This window comes from Rhamphochromis longiceps, linkage group LG8 (genome assembly GCF_057381845.1).
Source record: "Rhamphochromis longiceps isolate RC_006_pf linkage group LG8, R_longiceps_female_GT1.1, whole genome shotgun sequence".
Taxonomy (NCBI): Eukaryota; Metazoa; Chordata; class Actinopteri; order Cichliformes; family Cichlidae; genus Rhamphochromis; species Rhamphochromis longiceps.
Genome location: NC_140564.1, coordinates 15060873 through 15084329, shown reverse-complemented (window position 1 = coordinate 15084329; position 23457 = coordinate 15060873). Strand labels below are relative to the sequence as shown.

The 23457-nt window shown below is 40.1% G+C and overlaps 2 protein-coding genes across 4 annotated transcripts; one reads left to right on the top strand and one right to left on the bottom strand.

Annotated features, from left to right (window-relative positions):
• The first annotated feature begins 989 nt into the window (after nucleotides 1-989).
• foxl3 (forkhead box L3) lies at nucleotides 990-3400 on the top strand. Its single transcript, XM_085415255.1, has 3 exons — nucleotides 990-1189; nucleotides 1942-2110; nucleotides 2416-3400. Exons 1-3 carry the CDS (start codon nucleotides 1083-1085, stop codon nucleotides 2887-2889), a joined length of 750 nt encoding a protein of 249 aa, XP_085271381.1. The 5' UTR covers nucleotides 990-1082; the 3' UTR covers nucleotides 2890-3400.
• A 6047-nt stretch (nucleotides 3401-9447) lies between these two features.
• tom1l2b (target of myb1 like 2 membrane trafficking protein b) lies at nucleotides 9448-23365 on the bottom strand. Of its 3 annotated transcripts, none has more exons than XM_085415937.1 (15): nucleotides 23246-23365; nucleotides 22755-22839; nucleotides 21943-22021; nucleotides 21478-21627; nucleotides 20034-20168; nucleotides 19758-19904; nucleotides 18806-18922; nucleotides 18479-18612; nucleotides 18258-18309; nucleotides 15892-16060; nucleotides 14409-14535; nucleotides 14224-14299; nucleotides 13396-13455; nucleotides 11935-11971; nucleotides 9448-11832 (listed from the first exon to the last, which is right to left on the bottom strand). In XM_085415937.1, the coding sequence occupies exons 1-15, from the start codon at nucleotides 23295-23297 to the stop codon at nucleotides 11684-11686; spliced, it is 1569 nt and encodes a 522-aa protein (XP_085272063.1). In that variant the 5' UTR covers nucleotides 23298-23365; the 3' UTR covers nucleotides 9448-11683. The 3 variants fall into 3 exon arrangements, with proteins under 3 accessions (XP_085272063.1, XP_085272066.1, XP_085272065.1); XM_085415940.1 differs by lacking the exon at nucleotides 23246-23365 and adding an exon at nucleotides 23052-23169; XM_085415939.1 differs by lacking the exon at nucleotides 13396-13455.
• Between the last annotated feature and the right edge of the window lie 92 nt (nucleotides 23366-23457).

The following is a 23457-nucleotide window of genomic DNA, read 5'->3' as shown; positions in this document are numbered from 1 at the left end:
GACTTGTCAAGCTGCAGTGACAGCTGACGGTCTCTTCTGAGTCTCGCTCACAGCAACGTTATTCTCACTGTAACGTGGCGGCTCTGCGTGAGCGCGCAGGAGGGAGTAAACACAGCCAAGCTCACCTGAAAACCTAAAGTTGCACTTTACTAGTTCCCCAACCAGGAGCTGTCGATTTGTCCTACATGATTGGAAGTGAGTTACATTTAAACTTTATTTTACACACTGGTCTGCTAATAAGTGATGGAGAATATGTATCATTGCTCCAAAATGAGCCGCAAGATGCCGCTTGTCTGTGTCAGATGGGGCTGGAGATTACAAGGAAAAATCTGGGAGTGTAAATTTGAAAGATTTTAATACCCTGCAGGGCATCCATCATCTCTGGCTGTGTCCAGATGCAGGACAACTGAGTGGAGGTTAGGGGTAAAGGTAGAGTGCAAGTTTTGATACAGAGAAACATTCTGCTGTATAATATATAGTTTAGATAGTATATATTATAACTCCTTAGCTATAATTCTCTTTCATGTGCTTTCAAGTCTCCAGTCATTATTCTGAAAAGTCAACTACTACTCTGTGTTGTAGCAACACTGTTGCAGTGTAGTCAGGTGCATGATTTACATCTGAGTTTGCATAGATTTTGAGTGCTACACCCACCACTTAAAGCAGAGTGTGTAAACAAACGGCGATCAGAGGCAGGGGACTGGCTTAGAAACAGGCCCTGACCCAAAAATAAAAACAAGAAAGGTGGGGAAAAGCGTTCTTTTCAAGAGGTTGCCGAAAATACTGGTGTTACAACGGAGGGTCGCAAGGGTTCAAAGACCTCGTAAGAGGAGGCTGCGAGTTTCGAGATCAGCAGCAGTTCCTGGAGAGCAGCTGGGACCGGGAGGGGAGGGAAAGAGGGAGGGGGGGGGGGGGCTGGAGGCAGCCATCATCAGCAGGGCTCGGAGTGAGTGTCAGCCGGCTGAGCAGAGCATGGTGGCAGAGCAGAGCAGCAGGACAGGGTGTTGCTGCTGGGCCTTGGCCAGGACACTCAGAGGAGCCAAACACCTCGGATTACACGTCAAACTTGTCAAAGTGTAGATATGTTTGACAACTCTCACTACCCCTTCAACTGTTTCAACTACGATGGTGACGGATACCCTTCTTCCAGCACGGACGAAGAGAAGAAAATGTGCAGACCGGCATACAGGTATGGAGGGTTATTAATAAATCTTTTTCTTTTCCCCCATTTTTTGTGTATTAGTCATTATACACACAATCATACACACAAAAAGACATATTTTACATTTAGGTCCAGTTCAGTTTTCCAGTGGGACTTTTTGTCTCTCTTTACAATGTAAAGTCATAGAAAAGCAGTTTAATAATAGGTCGTTAGACAAAATGCTACTTAGAAAAATGCCTTGTGTTTTTTTGTTGTTGTTTTTATTTCCCCAGTGCTACGAATCTGACACAAAACTGATGATAACCTGGTTTAATTTAACTAGAACTGCAACTTTAACGTGAAGTTCATTATAATACTCAAAATGTTTCTCAGAAAAATAAACCAGACTTCTTTTTTGGGGATTTTTAAATTTATTTTTCAGCACCGCTGAAAAAACAAACTATATTTTGTCTTGTTGAGCTCACAGCCTTCTATGATTGGTGCTTACAGTACTATTATTCTCCAATATAAATTACTGTTGTTTTAACAGAATCATTGCTAAAAAAGGGTCAAGTAGAGGATCTATGTACTTTCTGATCTTTGTAAAATAAATGAAATCAAAATCAAAGATAAAATATGAAAGATAAAATATCAAAGATAAAATATTGAATATATTGAATTTTTTTTTTTTACATATTGACAAAATATTGTCAATATTTTTTCTTCTCCCCATTTGATTGCCTCTTTTCGTCTTACTATGTTTCACCTAATGAAAGTTTGCGTGTGTGTTTGTGTGTCAGCTACATCGCTCTGATAGCCATGGCTATCCAGCAGAGCCCCGACCAACGGGTCACTCTGTCCGGCATCTATGAGTTCATCATGAGGAGATTCCCCTACTACCGATCCAACCAGAGAGCCTGGCAGAACTCCATCAGACACAACCTGTCTCTCAACAGCTGTTTCATCAAGGTAAGGACCCACAGCACAGCGTGCAGGGAGAACTAAAAATGGTGCATCTCACACACAGATTTTTAGTTTCCATCAGGCTTTTTCAAGAAAGAAATCATCAGTTATTTGTATCATTGGTTTTAGTTCTATTCAATTCTGTTGTCATGATTAAGAAGCTTCCGTATACATATTTTTTACTTTCCTGATAAAGGACAGAAGATGTGTTCCTTCTATTACAGCAGCAGAATTACTTTTGCAATTATCATTATAATAATTATTATTATTATTATAGTAAATAAGGACATATTTTGTCTTATTTTCCGCAGGTTCCTCGGACTGAGGGCAATGAGAAGGGAAAGGGAAACTTCTGGACTTTTGCCACTGGCTGTGAATCCATGCTCGATTTGTTTGAAAACGGCAACTTTCGCCGTCGCAGACGCCGGAGAAACATGAAAATTGGCCTCCGTGATTCCAGAGAAAGCCCTTTCCACTCTTTGGAGAGCCACAGCAACCAGCACACGCCCTCAGCTCGACGTCCTGAGCCCGAATCCACCCTCTGCCCATTAAACCCCGAGAGACCAAGACCCGGTCCCCAACATAACCACCTTATCCCTAACCCCACCCAGCAAGGGAAACCAGAGTCAGAGATCAAGTTCAGCATTGACTACATCCTATCCACTCCAGATCCGCCCCTGTCTGGGCTTAGATCCTCCCATGGCCCCGTGCATATAGGGCCCCCAGGGCCGCCGATACACGTTCTGGAGCCACAGCACCTGAACCTGCACTTCTGGACTCTGTAAGAGGAGAGGGAAGCAGACATTAAACTTATTTCATCACGGTCTGTGTCTAAAACTGGGAAGTACAAGGACATCTGAGGACAGGAATTCCAAGAGGAATTTTACTTGAAAATGTAAATGCAGAAACAAAATAAGGAGGTACAGTATTGTGTGGTGGAATCTAAACGAAAAGTCTAAGAATACATGTGGGAATTCATCCAAGAGATTAACTTTGAACTTTCAGCAAAGGATATTATCATTATACTGTCTGTGGTGTCTAGTGCTGACATAGACTAGGTTTATAGTGTGTGAATGTGTGTGTGAATGGGTGGATGACTGGATGTGTAAAGCACTTTGGGGTCCTTAGGGACTAGTAAAGCGTTATACAAATACAGGCCATTTACCATTTATAGATTTTTGTCTGTCTGTATATACACAGAAATTGTGAGCACAATTATGATGTGTGTAAAACTGCTTTAAAATGGATCAGACAAAGGAAATTATTGGATTATGTTCAGATCAAAAGTTGATATAAAGGGGGAAAAAAACCCAAAATTGTATGGTTTGTTCTTTGAAGCGTTTCCCTTTTTTTTTACACCCTTTAATGTGGCTTACACAATTTGTTTTTCTCTATTTACACCCCAGCTCAATCTGAAATCCCTACCCAAAAAGAAAATAACAATAATGATAATAATACTAATCCCCAAAATATTTTGAAATATTTTGTTTATTAATATAGGTATTTTTTAATACCTTCAATTAATAAATTATCTTATTATTTTCTACATAAAAACTGATCTGATCAGAGAAGCTCTAACATCCATGTAAAAACATAATAATAAGTATATTACATTTCTGGTTGAAATGTTAACATTTTTCAAATTAATTTTATATTGATTAAAAAAACATTTATTTTTGAGCATCTTTTCTTTTCTTTTTTTTCTTTTTTTTTTTTCAAAAAATCTCGTGTGAACTCTCTAAAAAATGTCTTTCTTTTAGTTACAAACAGGCCTTAGTATAACCACGGAAAGACATATAGGTGTAAATAAGTAAGTGCTAGACTCAAATTAGCTTTAGCTTCAGGATCCTTTGTGTTCTAAACAAATCCAGATTACAAATACCCAATTTCATACACTTAAATTTGATTCATATACTGTTTAAAAAAAACTTAACTTGATTTTATATTCCATTTATTGCTTTGATACCCACTAAATAATAATTGTATTCCGTAGTTTTATGTTGCTAAGTAGGCTAAATGTTAGCGTGCTAACATGCTACACCCTATCAGGAGACAGGATGATCATTGGATAGTCATTGTGTAGATTGTTGGCATCCGTGACACCGATTTCTGTCCATTTTAATTGGTCAGTTTATCTGTATGTACACTCAAAACCTGCTTACATTTAATATGCATTTTTTAAATGTTTTTTTAAGGGTTAAAAACAAGCACTAGATTAGCACCATTGCTAATGTAATTAGTAATAGCTAAGGTTTCCCAACTATGATAAGTGTCTGCTGTCAAGTAAGCCTGTTCTGCTGGAATTCAGTTATTTTAAACCTAATTTCAGCCTGCATTTTGCAAATTCTGTTTTCACTGACCTTTTGAAATCCTGATTGACTGACACTTAAATTCTAATCCACTCACTTATTACAGCATATTGTATTCATACACTTAAAGGAGGCCTAACTAAACAGGTCTGCCTAACATTTCTTTCCTATACAAGAGAGATCAATCATGGCATGTTCCTGCACTGTGGAAGGGGACATTTTTCAATTTAACCTTTATATTATGTCTTGACTACATCAAAGGAGGGTTTCAACACACTTAACATGAGTGGCATTTAATATAGCATAACACTTGCAAGGTGAGGCCCAGGAGTGACCCTATTTAAATACCAGACCCCCCTTGCTTCTGAAGCTTAAACGGCAACACCACCCCCAGCAGCATGCGCACACCCACAAACCCCTGACGCAGTTATAATTAAACACACCTTATGCCTCTTTTGCAAATGCCCCTCATCGATCTGTATGGTTTTTAACATTCATACGTGAGCTGCCCCCCAGCAAAAAGTCTGTGGCGGCACAAACGTTTATGGATCAGCAAGTTTCCATTAACAAAGTTGTTGATGTTGAGGCGGCTGCCGTGATGCCGCGGATATATTTGGGTAAATTAACTTAGCATAAAGTGCTTCAAGGCTAAGGGAGTCTGAGGAAAGAGAAAGGCACCAGTGAGGCCCGAAAAGTCAATGCACATATTATGTTGTCAGTGAATATATGAAAGTGTAGCTACTGGCGCGGTGTCCCAATGAATGGCCTCTATTAAATAATAATATCTGAATCCGTCTCTTTGCCTCATTCAGTCCTTTTAATATTTTGCACCAGTCATTTATAATTAATTCCACAATATTTTCCATTTACAAAGTACGATTTTGTTTGAAACTTCATTATGCCCGTACTGCCAGGTGAAATGAGCAGCTGAGGGCGAGAAACAGTGGAACTGCAGGTAGAGGAAATTGGGAAACCACTGGTCTGCAACATCAGTAACAAGTGAATTATAAACACAAATAGGTCATTTAATCTTGAGTGTTCGCAGCGACTGGATTTCACTGAGGCTGTGGTGGGAATTATGGGATTGGAGATGAATTTAGGTGTTTTGATCTAAATGCATTTTGCACCATACTGTCTAAACTCTCCTTGAGCTATGGTTGCAGAAGTGCAAATGAATTGTGGGGCAAACACTTCCAAGACATATTAGGGTATACTAACTAATGAAAAGCAGTGAAATAGCCCGAGGACCTGCACATACACACACCTCTGCCTTTTGTCGTTTCGTGACGTGTGCAGAGCTGCTTTAAGACTGGAATATGCTATTATTTTCAAATGTCTTCAAGTGAGTGTCAGCAATGAGAAAATCAACATATCGTGTCAATCAGCTGCAGTTGGGAGACGTGTTTATATTTCGGCTGCATGCCCCTTCTAGGAATACAGCAGAAGTGGGAGGACTGGAGGGTTTTTGGAAAGAAAATGGAAAATAGGCAATTTAATGTAGTAAAGGGCTTGACATTTTAATGAAAATGCAAGCCATGAATCTTCCAGATATCTGTTTAAATATGTCAGTTCTCATGTGGCATGCATGCCAAGTTAAGTGAAGTTTTGGGGACAGCGGGGGTTAAAGGTTTGGTTGGAGGCACAAATATGCACAAATTGCACAAATAAAAAAGAACAGGGCGCATTTTGACATAGCCGAGAACAATGTGTTCAGATACAGCGGTTTAGCAACACTTTAAACCTAAGGTACTATTTAAAACTGTTATTTTTAGCACTCCAAACACCGATCTCTTGTGCTAAAATTAAAAAAAAAAGAGAAGCAATGATAAAGTGGCCAAAGCTGCAGTTACTTTAAGTGTCACTTGTGGCTGGCTCCAAAAGTAAGTCAATCCCCACAGGCTTAAACGTCTGATTTCAGGCTGCATAAAAATATCTTTGGTTTCTATACCTAATCCACCCCGCCCCTGTTAAATAACCACCGGGTGTCTTTAATCGCTTTCTCAGATTTTTGTCAGGGTTTCAAGTTAGGGGTGTGTCTGCTGTAAGTGTGCCAGTACACGGGGAGCTCTTTGCCGATTGCTGTCTGCAAGGCCTCACCTCTGCTTATTCCAGTTGCTGAGCCACAGTGCTGCTGGTCCCTTTGGAAGCTTTTTGATGAGTTAAATTCTTCCGATTTATACGCTTGTTTTGTAGCACTAATAAGTAGGTGCATTGCATTGCACCCAAGTATGCTAGGTAGGTTTTATGTATGAGGACATAACAAAAAACTTCATCTGGTTCTTATGAGGTTTTACATTTAAACAGAAACTCACATGAACAACAACACATGGCATATTACACTGGATCATTATCTATTTCACAAGAACTGAGCTAAAATGCAGAATGCATGATGATTGCATGATTTGACTTTTAGCAGTCTCTCACATCACTATGGAGGATTTTTGGCCCACTCTTCTTTACAACATTGCTTCAGTTCATTGAGGTCTGCAGGTATTTATTCATGCACAGCTCTGTAAATGCCCCAATGCAAAATTTCATACAGGTTGGGGTCTGAATTTTGACCATGCTATTGCATGATCCAGTTTCAGCCGAGCTTTAGCTGTTGGACAGATGGCCTCACATCTGATTCTACAATACTATAGCATACAGAGGAGTTCATGGTCAACTCTATGTGGCAAGGTGTCCGGGTCATGTGGCCATTCTATCACCATGCTGGACAGTCAATATCAGGCAATTTAATCCAATGTGGTGTTGTGCATTATGGCCAAACATTTCCACTTTGGTTTCCAAAGTCTTTTGGTAAAATGCTCAAAAGATTAATTTCTCCTGGTAACCTTTCCAAATACGCATGTTTCTCTCTTTTTTATTTTAAATTTGCTGTCCCAAACATCAGCCCTTAACATGCTAAATTAGACTTAAATCTTTTTTTTTCATATATATATATATATATATATATATATATATATACATACATACATACATATATATACATATAAACATTAAATGAAAGCATTTAAAGACATTTAAAAATAGATGATGTTTGTCATTTTTAGCAAAGGCAAGATAATTAAGAAAGAAGCTAGGCATTGTAGTTTTAAGGAAATGTTACTGTAGTGGGAGTAAATTGTGCATTTACGGAGCCCATATTCAGCAGCAGTAGTCTCTAATGACTGTTAAGGCAGCAGCATCTGGGACAGACTTTTTCAGATAATGAAGGAGCAACAATGTAGTTTGTAATGTTTTTTAATAGCTGTAGACAAGTATTAACTTTTGTGGGCGATCGTGGCTCAAGAGTTGGGAGTTCGCCTTGTAATCGGAAGGTTGTCGGTTCGAGCCCCGGCTTGGACAGTCTCGGTCGTTGTGTCCTTGGGCAAGACACTTCACCCGTTGCCTACTGGTGGTGGTCAGAGGGCCCGGTGGCGCCAGTGTCCGGCAGCCTCGCCTCTGTCAGTGCGCCCCAGGGTGGCTGTGGCTACAATGTAGCTTGCCATCACCAGTGTGTGTGAATGGGTGGCTGACTGGATATGTAAAGCGCTTTGGGGTCCTTAGGGACTAGTAAAGCGCTATATAAATACAGGCCATTTACCATTTGTTTTAATGGGATTTGAGAATGTGGAAAATGCCATCATATATCCACTTAATACTGTTAATGTAGTGTCTATGAAACAAAACACAAAACCGTACAGAGAAAATGGATTAATACCAGCTTACTGGAATACAATATATTCTGAACCTAGAGTACACAGGTTGTTCATTATTTTGAATTTGTCCTCAAGATAAACTTTACACAACATCACTGCAGGGACCAGAGTTAGGCATAAAGCAAAAGTGCTGCTGAGCTGACGGTCCAAGAGGACTAAAATAAAGCTGGCAAAATGACTGAGCTATCATATAACCATGTTTGTGATAGACTGTTGTAACGTGCAGTGGAACTACAACGTGCCACAGCACTGTGTCAGCACTTCCTGCAATTTATACGGCTAAACAGACCACCGTTTGCGTTTGTTTTCTTGGTAAGTGGCCGTTTAGTGGTTTTGCCTGTGCCCTGACCTCAAGCATGTGTGCCATGAGGTTCCACGGTGCAGCCACCAGGGTGTGCTAGCTAACCGTCTGTGGAGATTTGAATGCCAGCTAAGTCCAAGAAAACTGGATCCTCAGTTCAGCTTTCCGACCCAGTGGCTGTGCACACAGAGCCTCGGCAACGCATGTGGGGAAAAAAATGTAAGTGAATGTGGTATAATTAACTCTAAGTTTGTATTCGAAAGGCAGTCAAATACATAATCAAAGTAGTGACATGCCTCCACACAAAACAAATGACCATCTGAGACCAACACATGTATGTGCTACTGACAAAAATAACCGATTTACACCATATTAGAATATCTGTCTTCCACATTTTTTCAGTGAATTTGTCGTGAAGTGTAGCCAGAGGTCTCCAACACAAAAACATCCATTTGCCTCTGAGAGAAATCCACTGTTAAGTTAGCCACTCACTGTAAAAATGCTACAAAGACGTCCTGTATATTTCAGTGTACTGTGTGACAGACACACCCTTGTTTCTTGACCAGGAAATGCTCCAGTGACTGAAGCAGAATATGAGGGGCCATGTTTTGGGATGAGGGGATTCCCTATGAACAGCGGTAAAGCCCCATTAGTGTGGGGCCCATTGCACTCTAGGAAGAGATTGAGGTGCTGGATTTTCAGCAGACACAAAAACCACACAGCAGATCACACTGCTAATCTTTTATTAGAGATCATGCATAAGTCAAACAACACAAAGAGAAATGAGGCAACTGAGGAAAATTAGCAGTCGTACAGCGCAGCCTCCATTATCGGCATTGCTTTTCGTATATTCCAGTGACTAAGAAACACGTTGTTCTTCTGCAAAGCAGGTCTGAGATGACTCTCTGGCAACGTTATCAGTACGCTGGGGTTCAGTTACAAATCACTGACAGAGCTCACACTGAAAAAAAACCAAACAGGAGAATAACATGTATTCATTGAGCTCACATTTGGAGCTTTCTTAGTTTAAAAAAAAAAAAAAAAAAAAAAAAAAAAAAAAAATTAACTGTGATTAAAATGTTTCAGCGTCACACAACAGACACATAACACTAAAACAAGGAGACATAAAGGAGGAAGAAAGGAAGCTTCCCTTTCAAAATGTGCAATGATGCTGCTTTGTTCAAAGTGTCCAAACTAAGTTACTTTGTGTCAGTTTCCCCCCCCCACGTGCTGGTCAATACATAAAATCTATTCAATATGTATCCTTCATGAAACAAAATGAGACAAGTAGTGTAATTCTTTAACGGCTACAGACCAGTGATAAAACACCTCCATGTGTTTACCATCCTCCACTTCCAGCCGCCGAGGATATCCACATACCCAATAAACCCAATCATGACAAATTAAATACACAAGCCAGCAACAACGTATAAAACAAACCAAGAAAAAAAAAAAAAAAAAACTTAACTACATAAACAGAAGCCAGAAACACTAAAACATACACAATTTCCCATCTCATCCCTTAACACAGCTCATTTCCCGTTTAAAATTTTCACAATAAAGTGATTTAAAATACTGATCTTTAAAAAAAAAAAACAAAAAAAACAAAACAAAGGAAAAGAAGTAGTGCTGAATAAATTATTCATATGCTCATTAATTAAATTAGGCTAAGATTCAGCTGATTTACAGTACGAGTTGAAACGCGGCCATCAAAGTGCACACTTGTTACGATTGTGATTAATGTTGCATTTGTTATTGTCGAGAGCAAAAAGTCTAATTTGTAGCCTGACGTCTGCAGCGAGCTCATTTCTGAAAAAACAAATCACGCTTGAAAGGTCAGGCCTTTAAAGATGGCAGCGTTAAGAAATAAAAAGGAGAAATGCACAAAAATCATGTGCAAACTGCTTCTGTTTTTATTCTTTAGGACATCTGTGAATTTAGAAAAAAGAAAAAACCCTCGATTTTAAAAATTAATGAAACACAAGAACACAATTATTAGGACATTCTTCCGTCCACATCCCAAATGAGATCACAAACTTGGTCCTCTAAGCTCCAACTTATTAAAATTAAAACGCATACAGCACAATCTTCCCTCAAAACGCAGTTAAAACCTACAGCAAGTAAAAACTCCTGAACGACAGCAAACGTCTCTTCAGCTCCGAGCGTGCACCTTAAACAGCACTCATCAGAAAACCACTCCCATCCACAACTCCATGACACTACCATAAGAATCCATCAAAATTAAACTTTAGTTTACAAAACTATAGCAGCTTTCAGGCTAATGAATCTCAGCAAAATAATCTCAATAAATCTGTTGTGACCAGCAAATCACCGAAAAACTGCACGTACGTCTGTCACGGGGAATGAGAAGGCAAGGTAAGACTACACGTATCTGGGTACGGTGCGCCACGACGCCAATCCGCAAAAAACGACATCCCTTCTTAACCCTCGTCTCTTTTAGCTTTTGTAAATAATCACATGTGTACAATTTTTGTCCCTTCTCTTGAAAAAGCTCAGCCCAATGAGGTACATCCCTACTGTCAAAGCAAGGGCAACATATATCCTTTTTCAAAAAACAAACAAAAAACTACATTAAATTACCATCTCTTACATACTTGTGTAAGCTAAAATATACACACAACTAATAAACCCGACATTTGTCATTTACAGATATACAATTCAACTTAAGACAGACTTGCAAAGGGACCGATACAAACACCAAAACCAGAGCCTCGTAGGTATGATCAGTGCTTCTGCAATTAAGGGGGATAAGTCTGCAACAACATCCATAATGTTTCTGCAGCGGTTTCTTTAACAGTACAAACTTTGTCTTGAGTTGAGGGACTAGTTAGGAAACGAATTCCTACTTATGACAAGGATTCTTTTTTTGCCCCTTTTTTTTTTTTATACAAATCTACATCTGCAGTCCACACCAGGCTGAAGGAGATGATTTACACCAAAGAGGGGTGGGGGGGGGACCTGCTGCCTCACCGTCTCTAACACTGCTCATCGAGTGGGATCCATCTCATTTTGGCGTATGAAAATAGGATTTTTTCTTTTCCCTTTGCATGAGAAATTAACGGAGAGCCTTAACATAATTCTACTGATTTCATGTGCAATTTCCTGTAGTGTGGGTCGAGTAGCGCTGCGATCAATCGTTAGCAGAGGTGGGTGTGATTCAGTGTCAGGTCGGTCTCTCCTAAGGTGAAGCTGCATAGCTGGTCGGGTCTAAGGCTGGAGGGGAAATCGGAGGTCAAAGCTGGGAGGTCTACGCGGCAAACAAAGTGTCCTCAGGTCTTTCTGGCTTTTTGCGGCTAGGGGTTCCTTGCACTGCTCCTGGGTTACCACTCGGGGGCGACGGTAGGCTGGGGACCCTCTCAACAGCTTTGGCTCTCTCCTCAAGGAACTTGTCAAATTCTGGGGGCAGAGACAATTTTTTTTTTTTTTTTAAATAAAATGTGTTCAAAATACAGCTGGGGGAGCTGGAAGTGTTAGAAGAGAAGAATCACAGTGTCGTACCTTCACTTGTGACGCCTTCCTCACCTTCATCTCCCTTCTGTTGAAAAAGAAAAACCCACCATGTCACGCTGTGACAAACATTACCCACTGCAAACCAAAAGCCAAATTATGACCCCTTGACCAATAATCTGATTCAAACCACATTAAGAAACAAACAAAACACAAAACCCCAAAACTGACTTACCCGTCAAATTTCACTCATAACAAGAGCCACTTACCCATCATTAGCACGGACCAAAGGTTGTGAAGGTAATATTAGAAGTTCTAATACACTCTCATTGCTCCCCAACCAAAACACTCGGCACACAATCTGATAAATTTGTGCAACATAAGCACAAATTTGCACAAAATAAGCACTAAAGTCTTGGAATGCATTATTACTCATTCTGGGTCACAAACACTCGCCCAGATTAGATAAATAAATAATATTGCTCTATAACAGCTCTGGCAGTTAAGATGTTTTGGCTAAAGCAGACCTATTCTGATGGATTGTATGTTAACCTCATGATTTAAAAAACTTTTGCTATGCTGTATATGACAAACAGGTCATCCTTGGAGCCAAATGCTCACGCTTCAGATTGCACTATAACAAATTCAGTTTTCCTCACATAGTTGTCTGAAGCAAAGAAAAAGCTTTGAGCTCAGCACCCTCCAAACACCTGATGGGCCTGACAAACGTTTTCAACCGGCTAGACTCAAAGATTGGGCAACGATGAGGAAACAAAACCACAAACTTTAAATAATATTTGAATTGGGCATATACAACGTAGCTTAAATCACTGTTCAGGCAGTTAAACAGTATTGTTAGTGTGGCTATTTTAGCTTTCAAAACAGTGTAAGGCTTATATCTAAGCAGCCTTTTATGTCACTAATGGACCTTCAGTAAGGTGGAAAAGGCTCTGGGTTGACTGCAGTATGTTTATTACAGCATGACTTTTGCTTTAAAGATGAGAAACTGTTTTTATATCAGGTTTTTTTTTCTGAACTGCCACACTGCCAGGTGATGGGCTCTCAGGGACAGTAGATGAACTAAGGAGATATCTGTAAGCCAGTCCAAGCTACCGGTAAATAAGGATTTTGTGACTGTAACTAATGCAAAGCTACTTAAGTGTAGTAACAATGCTGAAGAAAAGAAAATGCATAATAGGTCCACTTTAGCTCAAAATAAACAAAATGTTGCATACATTATTTGCATTCAAGACCTCATGCCATTTTGCCACAGTCTCCCATAATTATATCAGTCGCCCCTCACACAACACTGTTAGTAAAATTTCAGTGAACTAAATTAAAATGTGATTGATCAGTCAGGAAAACACCATCGAGTAAATGTGTTAATTTCAGGCTTCAAAAGCCAGTATGAAATTTTTAAAAAGGGATACGACAGAGTGAAAAAAGTAAAGAAGCAAGCATAAATGAACCAAAAAAAAAAAAAAAAAAAAAAAAAAATCATGATGGGCTCACCACGTCAGTACTCAGCCACTCCTCTATGTCATCCATGACAGAGGACTGGCCTCCGACAACCTATGGGGGCAGCATCGAGACCGCCACAGGTGGCCAGAACAAAAACAGAAATGAAATCCCGCCCCAAACACAACAGAAAATGACTTAAGTAAACGTCAGTGGTAACTCAAATGCAGCTTAATACAGTTGTGAGAAAAACAAATGCATAAACCGAAATCAGTGTTTGTGATAAAGCTATGAGTGCGCAAGTCATACAAAAACAAATCTAAGTGCAGGTTAAGCTGGGAAGACAGAGCCATGCTGGTGAAAATGAATAAAGCAAGCCGCGGTGCAGAGACGCCATGGCCAAAAAAACCCCATCATAAAATAAATAACAAAATAATAATAATAAAATCAAACTGGAAGCTCTATAGCATAGCTATTAATACAGCTAGCATAGCATTTCCTTCCTTTTTCTCAGAAGATGACAAAGCTGAAAACAACTTACAACTCTAGTTAGTACTGCATGAAAGACAAGATCCATCTCCCTACGCACCGCTTAAAAAATTATTGATTTTATCAAAGAAATTAAGAAGACGATGCACAGCTCCAGTGTTCAAACCCTCTCTGTTAAGCTGTAAGATGTAAATAAACAAAGAAACTGTATTTCTCAATTTATTTATTTTTTTTAATTAAGGGATTAGTCGCATCTAGCAGCAACAGTGCAAGGATGAAAAAGCATGTCAGGGTCAGAAAGCGCACAAACACAAATATTCAGTATCAAAATTCTCCGACAGACTATGACAACACCGACTTTGAATTAAGACCCAAATTGTCACTGAGACTCACCCCTCCAGCAGCTGTCTGTAGAACATCCAGAGTGGGAGGAAGGCCTTCAGCGGCCTGGGTGTTTTCTGATGCAGTACTGAGACAAAACACATACAAGCAAATGTTATTTGCCCACTTTTAACAGAAATAAAAAGGAAGTAGGTTAAATGCCAAACTAAATTTGCCACTCCTCATTGGATTCTTACACCTTCTGTGGCTCTGACATGGTTCCGGTTCTGGTTTGAGCAAACACATCAAAGTCATCCTGGGCAGGTGGAGGCTTACAGCTGGACAGGGAGCTCAGAGTACTGCTCACACTGTCTGCTCCCATGTCTGGAAGAGGCAAAACAAACAAACAAACCACCTTAACATCAAGCTAACAAACTGCACAGAAGAGAATCAGACTTTACAAAAATAAAAGTAAAGAGAAAAAGGTTGTTTCTACTGAGATTCATTTTAAGAACAGTTTGGATCCAAACAATCGAGAACTAAAGTTATCTGTTGATTTATTTTTGACAGTCTTACATCAAACTGTCTGTTCTGTGTGTGCATGTACCATCGCATCAGACCACACAGATCCCTTTGTGCTATGGGAGAAATTAAGCTTTAGCTTGTATACACAGTAAAAGCTGCAGAAGATATAAAAGGAGAAAGTTGCCCCTGTTTTGAGGCAGATAGGAGAGCAGAGTGTGTGGACTCAGCAGTGATGCCTTCAGTGACACCCACATGACTGAGTGGTGGCGCTGACAGCAGCAGGTACAGGAAAACAACTGACGGTGAACAAGAGTTATATGGTACATTAGTGATAACTCGAATTTTGTGAGTTACTGAATTTCACTGTTAATGGCTCCATATTATAGTGGTTTACACAATGGGCTTTTCCTTGAATTACACTGTTAACATTGTGGTGAGCTGCAAGTCTTTCCAGAGAGAGATTACTGAGACAGCTTGAAGTTCTCTGCACACCTACCTGAAGGAACCCTGGGTATGGTACCCACTGCACCCACAGTGTCACAACATGAGAAAAATAACTATATGGTAAATGGCCTGTATTTGTATAGCGCTTTACTTAGTCCCTAAGGACCCCAAAGCGCTTTACACTACATTCAGTCATTCACACAAAGCTACATTGTAGCCACAGCTGCCCTGGGGCGCACTGACAGAGGCGAGGCTGCCGGGCCCTCTGACCACCACCAGTAGGCAACGGGTTAAGTGTCTTGCCCAAGGACACAACGACCGAGACTGTCCGAGCCGGGGCTCGAACCGGCAACCTTCCGATTACAAGACGAACTGCCAGCCCTTGAGCCACGATCGCCCTTAGACTGATGCCTTTACCTGTTCTTTGTTCGGAGGCTGGCCTGTATTTGGTTGTGTAAATTATTACAAGAGAACCGGGAGTTTGTTAATCAACAGCACTTATCTGAAGAACAACATTAACTCTAACAGATCCAGACACACACACACACACACACACACCCCCCCCATACTTCAAGCTTTAGATGCTGAACCACCTACCTACCAATCGCTAACTTGGAAATTAAGTTTCTGAGTTTTGCTCCAATCCAAGCCCATATGACTACCTGACATGAATTTAGCAATATGTTCTGAACAGATTTGTATTTGAATATACAGTGTAATGCTGTAGCTAAAAATGTAACTATTGACTGTTTCGAGGGATTTAGTGCATACCGAGACCAGCCAATCGGGAGGCCAGAGTAGCTGGGGAGGAGGGCCTTCCTGCAGGGGCTGTGACAGTGGGAGGCAAGCTGGTTGGGGCTGCATTTGGCATATTGCTCACCACAGCAGGGGAGCCTGGGCCGAGATCTATCAGGTTGTCTTCTGTAGCCTCACTGAGGACCTGGATGAAGGAGAAATGATGAAACAGTTTCAGGTAAAAATCAAAGGATTTATGATTTTTCGTATATGAGGAGCAAAATAATTTTTTGGGGGGGGAGGCTATTAAAGGCAGGATTATTCAGTACTTAGCTTTTTAGTTTAACAGAACAAATGTGGAGAAAAAAAAAAAAAAAAAAAAAAAAAAAAAAAAAAAAAACACGAAAGTGTTTAGCTTCAGGAGAGCATGAAAAATGTCTGTGACTCGGGGCAGCAGCAAATCAACTCAATTTCTGCAAAACAGTTTCTTAAGGGGGTAAAACAATACAGTTTTATTCTAGAGAAATAGTTATGCTTCAATTCCACTTCATATAGGACAAATGCCAATCAGGCCATTTATCATGAACGTAGAGTGATGAAAACAACCCCCTTAAGAAGGCAGAAATACAGCGGGCAGGGAGGAGGGTAGACTGAATCTTTGGGCTCTGTGAAACTTTCTCTGTTAAGACCAATTTGCAGATCTCAAACCCTGACGGTCTGAGATGACGGAAAGCCAACATGACAGTGATTCTAGGGCATACATTCATTTAGGTGCCATCTTAAGCTCATGTCGCTGTCAGCCTGCCTCCAGGTTTCACATATCATTGGCTGCAGACTGAAAACATACCATATGGTTAAAAAAGGTACCGCTGAATGCTGGCCCCATGTTCTTTAGTCATGTATTGAATGTCACAGTTGGGTGACTGATCATTTAAAGGGGGGGGGGTGACAATATTTTCATACTTGCCTGTTTCAGCTAGCCAAAGTAACAGAAGAACAGAAAAGAACAGAAAAGGAAGACACAGTGAATACCATTAACATGCCCGTGTATGGACAGACTGTAAAGGCATGATAGCTGTGGGAGATATATCATGCCTAAACGATCTGAAACCCACTAAGGTGGTGATACTTCTCCAACAGAAGATTCCCTTTTTTTAAGCACAAAATATTACGTTATCAGATCTGTCAGTTAGTTACTGTAGTAGGATTTGCATGGAAGTTAGAGGGTGTAATAAAGGTTTGGGATAAATCAGGATCCAGGAAATTCAAAAGGACTTTTTAAACAACTTGATATTTCAAGTCACATCATGTGAAATTCTCCAGAAAACATAAACAAATCCAAATTCAATTATTTCTTCTATGCAGGAAATTTCCAGCTTTGGCAGCGGTTTACAGCCTCACACTGCTCTCATTTTGAATCCCATTGATTATAATTAATGAAAAATAAACTATTATTCTGTTTCACAATAGTGTTCTAACTCACTGTACCCCAAAAATGCACCTTTACAACTGTTTGTGTCCCTCCTTAAAAGCCTAAACTCGCTCTGTTTAATTCAGTTCATTTATAACGTCTATTAATTCACTTTGATATATTTTTAATGTTTTAACTGAACAAATCGATGATGTTTCTAAACGTAATGTGCAATCGTGTCAATACTTGCCCAACCCTACATTCTACTATAAGCAGGTCCAGTCATGTGATCAATGGCATATTAAGTTAAGGAAGCAGCAGAAAATAAATTTGCTATTTAAACAGGTTTTTTTTTTTTTTGGTTTTTTTTTTTTACTGATAGGTTTGAAACACAGCAAGGCAGTAATTTATAGACACATGCAAGCTTTAAATAAACAACACACTGCTGTTAGAAATTGTTCTGGAACATACTGCTTTGCGTCTTGCAAAGCAATGACTGGGCTGCTTGTTTTATTGTAATGTGCAATGAATAAAATACAAGCAGCCCAGCTCCAGCGCAACAGCAATTAAATTTGCATTCTCTGCTGTATAATCATGGTCTTTGTTTCACTTACTCCGCAGAACTTAAATACAGCAGGTCTGCTTGAACTATAGTGTAGAAATGCAATCTGACACTCGAATGAGAACAGAAAATCTAAACTAAATATAAACGTCTTCAAAGATGTCTCTATATTTTATTGTGAAACCAACTGCATGGGTCTTTGTTGGGTTTCCATTTAATTAGGCATGTACATCTGGTAAACAGCTGACACGTTTTGACATATAAAGACGGCACAGGAAAGCCTGACTGATAATGTTAACATGCACATCCACACTGCAGACACTGAAAGGTGTGGATGTCCAAAATAAACAGTGCAAATTAGCTCAAAACATTCGGAGAGGAACTCCAGGAATTTTAAGTATGATGCGATCACACTATGAGCTGACTCACCCCATTGTTTACACCTTGAGCTGAGGACCTTCCAGACCTGAACCTCTCATACCTAAAAGCAACAAAGAGATAGCATGAAAGGAAGGAACAAAACACCTGTAGTTTACCAAACTCAATTTGTGCTGAGAGGGTAAAAACAAGTTTGGCTACGTGCACGTTCTTGCACCCAAAGACAAGTTTACACCTGCATTTGCGCAACATGTTTGCCTGCGTTTTCTAACCTTTCATAGCGGAGGAAAATGTTGTTGAGGTCGTCATTGACATGCAGCAGCTCCTCCGTTACTGCCTCATTAGAAACACAGGAGATGAGCTCCACTATTCTCTGCTGCATAGCTCTACAAGTCCTGTTGAGCTCCTACACAAAACAAATGTACACAATACAAATGCTTACAAAAACACACGTATGCAAACGGATCCCAGTCTGCTTTTGAGTCACATTTGTACATGCCGGCCTAAAAAAAAAAAAAATTAAATAAATAAAGTTTTTACATTTGTTAATTTACAGATACTCACATAACACACAAATAAAAATGTAAGTGGTGTCTTGCCTGTAGCAACTCGTAGTCTGAAGCATCCTCCTGTCCTGGCACCATTTCTGTCAGCATCTCTGACATCACTTTAGTGTTTCCACGAACAATGTCCAACTCACTGCGTAGCCGGGAAATCTACATGATAACAGTGCAAGTTCGCCTAAATGCTAGCACTTGGAAACTGGGTGATTTAAAAAAACAAAACAAAAAACTAAAAAAGTAAAGCATAAATTACCTTAAGTAAAAGTCAATTTTATATTATTTCCATACATTTTAATTTAAAACACAAGTATTACTGTGGTAGCGAGGAAAACCACCAGAGAATGATAATTGCGAAAGTATAAAGGTGTGTCCCCTTCAAGATCATCTCTTTGTGCACATTTGGACTGCTTTCTGCACTCTGCTTCCACTGTTCACTCTTGGGCTTTGAAAGCAAACACCAACCTCTGTTTCAAGAGTGAGTGGTTTTCATTTGAAGGGCAGCACACGTGCTTGTTTTTCTGACATTCATTAGATTGTAAACTGGGAATTCCTTGCATAGTAACCTTCAGCTGAAACAGGCTGAACAGCAATGATGGTGAACGTGCTTTCAAGTTGGGTGGGGGGACCTTTGGATACACACATACTCATGACCCATCACTCACCAGATATACCTCCATGTGATTGACAATCAAGTTTAAGGATGACCACTGCGACACAGCAGAGGCTTAAAGTCAAAGGGACACAAAAGGACTTCTAGGAAGTACTCTATATTTATCACCTGCACTGAAACCAGTCCAGAGGTGCATAAGAAGATGACCTTGAAAACTGGAGGTGAGGCAATTCAAAATTACAGAAAGATCGTTAGTTGGGCAGATTCTTGGAATCTTCATGGTGTACACTTGAGAGCGGATATTAAAAGGAAAACCGTAGAATATCGTTGTTTTGTAGGACGGTTGTAGAAAATGTGGTCATAGGATTACCACTGTACCTGTTCAGGTGTGGGATTAATGGCTCCGGAGGCATGAATGTTGGGGACTTGAGGGGTGGTGTAGACTGGTGGCACAGAGTGTTGTGTGGGCTGAGTAGTGCTGCTGTGCTTGTGTAAGGTAGAGTCACCCTCCGGAGCAGTGGCTGACTAGAAACAACAGAGAAGGTGATAACAAACATATCATTAGGCAACATGTTACCTGGGAACGTAATCACACCAAATAGTTCTGGCAAAGAAACTTTAGCAAACTAGGCTGCCAAGCATGAGCTCTCCTACACGCTGAGGTGTATGTATAGGTGACAGCGTCTCCAGCTCTGATGTTGGGAACTCAATGCCTTTTCTCTTTAGCTCCTCGTAGATTTGAACCACACCCGTGAGGTCAGGACTACTCCTGAATGCATCGGCCCACGCCTGGATAAAGATAACAGAGAGTAAAAAGAGTTAAAAGAAAAGAGAAATGAGCGTGACCGACTGAAAAAAAAGAAATTTAAACAATGGATAAAAGGGAAGGCTGAAAAGGCAAACAAAGCAAATGATGTGCAGACAGTAAAAGGAGTCTGTTCTCTGATGATATTTGTTTGTCTTCCCTGAATACATTCGGCGAACAAACTACAAAGCGTTTGGCTTCGCTCTTACCAGAGGGTAAATTGGGCTCGAGCCATTACAACAGCTTAAATACAAGACAACACAACAGCCCGAAAGAAATGCAGGTTACCAAAATGATCATAGAGCTTTTGACTTTAAACTTGTAAAAGCTATGAAATGTCCACACTTGTCAACTTTTATCAACTCCAAAGTGCACACATTCATCCCTAAGAGATGAAACAGGTGGTTAGTGAGATGCACCAGCATAACCACAGTCTGCTGCCCAGCTGGGTTTTACCTCTCTTACTAATGAAAATGTCAACAACACTCCAGCTGCTGCATGAAGGGAGTGTTACGCTATAAATGTTTCCCATGCATTTTTCCCAGTTGACCTTCAAGTCATAAACTGGTTTCTCTGACTACTAAATAAACAAAAAAAAAAAAACAAAAAAAAAAGGAAATCATCAAGCTTCTCTCTCACAACTACTGTATGCTCGTGCTCCTCCTCCATGCTGTAAGCTGTGGTCATACAGCATCCCTGATAGAAATAACAGCAACACACACAAACCTTGCTGGGTTATCTGAGCTCTGACAGGTAACTAGAGCTGCTACTGGCTGAAGCCCTGGAGACAGTGTGCCTTACCTGAGACTGTGCCTGGGGATGAAAGACCACCTGGGCAGCCACCACAGTCGCAACAAAATCCACAAACCGACTGAGTCACAAATGATTAGGTCTCTCACAGTGACGTACATCGTTGCAGAAGCAAATATATTAAGGATGCGTGGTTTGTGAAATTTTGGGCCCTTATGATACAGATGTTTTAAATAATAATTTGATGCTCATTTAGTTTTCTTTAAGGGTTTCTACCACATAGTGTCTACATATATAACACAGCTGAGGTGAATCTCAATATTTGTTGGGAATTTACTAGGTCATCTTATTAAAATGCAATATTTAAACAAGGTTAAACATAATTTGGTCCTCCCCCATATATACACATGCTACTTTCCCTTTGTGCAGAGCTCCACATACACTGTGCACTCTCTCTGGAAGTTATATATTGTCATAAAAACAGGGGGAAAAAACAAATACACGAGAATGCAAACTTTGTGCATTCAGTTCTGCCGTTCTTACCTGAATCAGGGCGAGTACTTTATCTTGAACAATGGTAGGTGGGTTGTTCTTGGGAGAGATAATTTTAACAAGCACGCCATCAACGAAGTCTCTGCTAGTCACTAAAGCGTGGAAACGATGGCCACAGTTCTTCACACACGTCTCCAGAACCTGACAGATGCACAGACGCCATCATTGAAATAGCTCCTCTTACAGAGAGGTTCAGAAGTTTTGGAGCCAAGATACAAAATGGACATAATGTGTTGGACTAAAAACTGCAAATGCAAATTATGTTATGCAATCAACTTAGTACTGATAAATGCAATCATAATACTTTTATTTATGTTACCGATAAATGCCAAAACAAAGCACCTTTGACCAATTCATCTGACTGTTATATAAGGAAAACTGATATTAACGTTATATGCTAATATATTATATAAAAAGCATACATTAGCTGCTCTCCTCCTGCTCATGTGAACTTACTGTTAAAGCCAGCATTACTTCCCTATAGTTCCGATTGCCATTTAGCCTTTTCTTCATTGCTCTAATGGCATCCTTTGGCCTGCATACACACATACAGACACAAGTCAAAACCCACATTAAACACACAAAAATACCACATTATAGCATGCCTGCCTGGTGTGCTTTTAAATGGACTACGAAAACATGTCCCACAGGGAAGGACACATGATTTCTAATAAGCTGATAAATTAAAGCTTTAGCTGCCATTTTCAGTGGCACTGACAAGATGTCAGATACTGTGACAAACATTAGAAAGTTGAATATCAGAAGCATGAGCCAATAATTCTTAGAGCAGAACAGCTACAGCATCAAAGAAGTAAATTATTAACTTTGTCTCTACTTCCAACAGAGCAAACACGCCTTGCATAAGTGGATGTGTTACACCCATTGCATTCCTCATAGACAAAAGACAAACAGACTTCTTATTACAGTACACTTCTGTAGGTTAGAGCCACCTAATCTTAAGTGCAATCCACTGATCAAACGTGGACTTCACACACCAGTTGCACACGTTCTGTACAAGGTTAATGAAGCACAGAGATAAGAAGTGAGGCCTCGCATAAATCTTCCTCATGCAGCCAGGGCTAGACTGGCTCACTTATGATTCGATGGTAGAGAAAAGGGGAAAAGATGAAGTACTTGATCGTGTTTGCAGCACTCCACAATGTAAAAATCACAGGCCGGTAAAACGGTAAAACCAAACCAGTGCACAGTTTAAACAGAATTTAATCAACACCTATGTGGTTATTCATTGATTTTCACAAGGTACTCACCCATCCTCTGTTTCATTGATGATGTCACATATTTCCATGTTGAGAGTCCAGTCTTCACTTTGTAGGGATCCATCAGTGGCTCTCTCTAAAACACACACACACGTACTTACATAAGGAAATCATCTTAATAACGTCTTAAAAACTGCGCCCCGAATATATGACGATGGCTGTTGGCTAGCTGTTAGCTAACTTAGCTGCTTGTCATTATTACAGATGCACACGTAAACGGCTTGTGCGACACAGGTAATGGCGTAATGGCACAAAGCACACATTAAATTTGTTAACGAGAGAGCTTACACAGTGACAGCAAATGTTGTAATAGTTAGCTAGGCGGCTAACGGTGGCTTTCCAGCTGTAGAGAACTCATTCAGGGACATTAGCATGCTAAAGGTAGCAAACCCGTAAATGACTATTACATAAAATAGACACCTCTCTAAGATATACACATACATCTCTCCACAATGTCCTCCCCTAAATAATTATTTGCGTACCAATGCAATGTCCCACTGGCGTAGTGTAAGGATTTCCCAAAATGAACTCCATCTTGCTCGACAACAAACAAGTCAGTCCATGGGTTGATAACGATGATACTTGAGGAAACGTCCAGCAAGTCCCGCCTACGCATCAACGTAATTGGGTGAAAAAATCCTATGCTCCAGTGTGATTGGACAGCAAGAACAACCATTATGAGAGTTGGGCGATT

Coding starts and splice junctions, on each gene's coding strand:
- foxl3 (XM_085415255.1), top strand. CDS start 1,083: ATGTTTGACAACTCTCACTACCCCTTCAACTGTTTCAACTACGATGGT. Junction 1,190..1,941: donor ATGTGCAGACCGGCATACAG/GTATGGAGGGTT, acceptor TTTGTGTGTCAG/CTACATCGCTCTGATAGCCA. Junction 2,111..2,415: donor TCAACAGCTGTTTCATCAAG/GTAAGGACCCAC, acceptor TATTTTCCGCAG/GTTCCTCGGACTGAGGGCAA.
- tom1l2b (XM_085415937.1), bottom strand. CDS start 23,297: ATGGAGTTCATTTTGGGAAATCCTTACACTACGCCAGTGGGACATTGC. Junction 22,022..22,754: donor ATCAATGAAACAGAGGATGG/GTGAGTACCTTG, acceptor GTGTGTATGCAG/GCCAAAGGATGCCATTAGAG. Junction 11,833..11,934: donor GGAAGGCGTCACAAGTGAAG/GTACGACACTGT, acceptor CTCTGCCCCCAG/AATTTGACAAGTTCCTTGAG.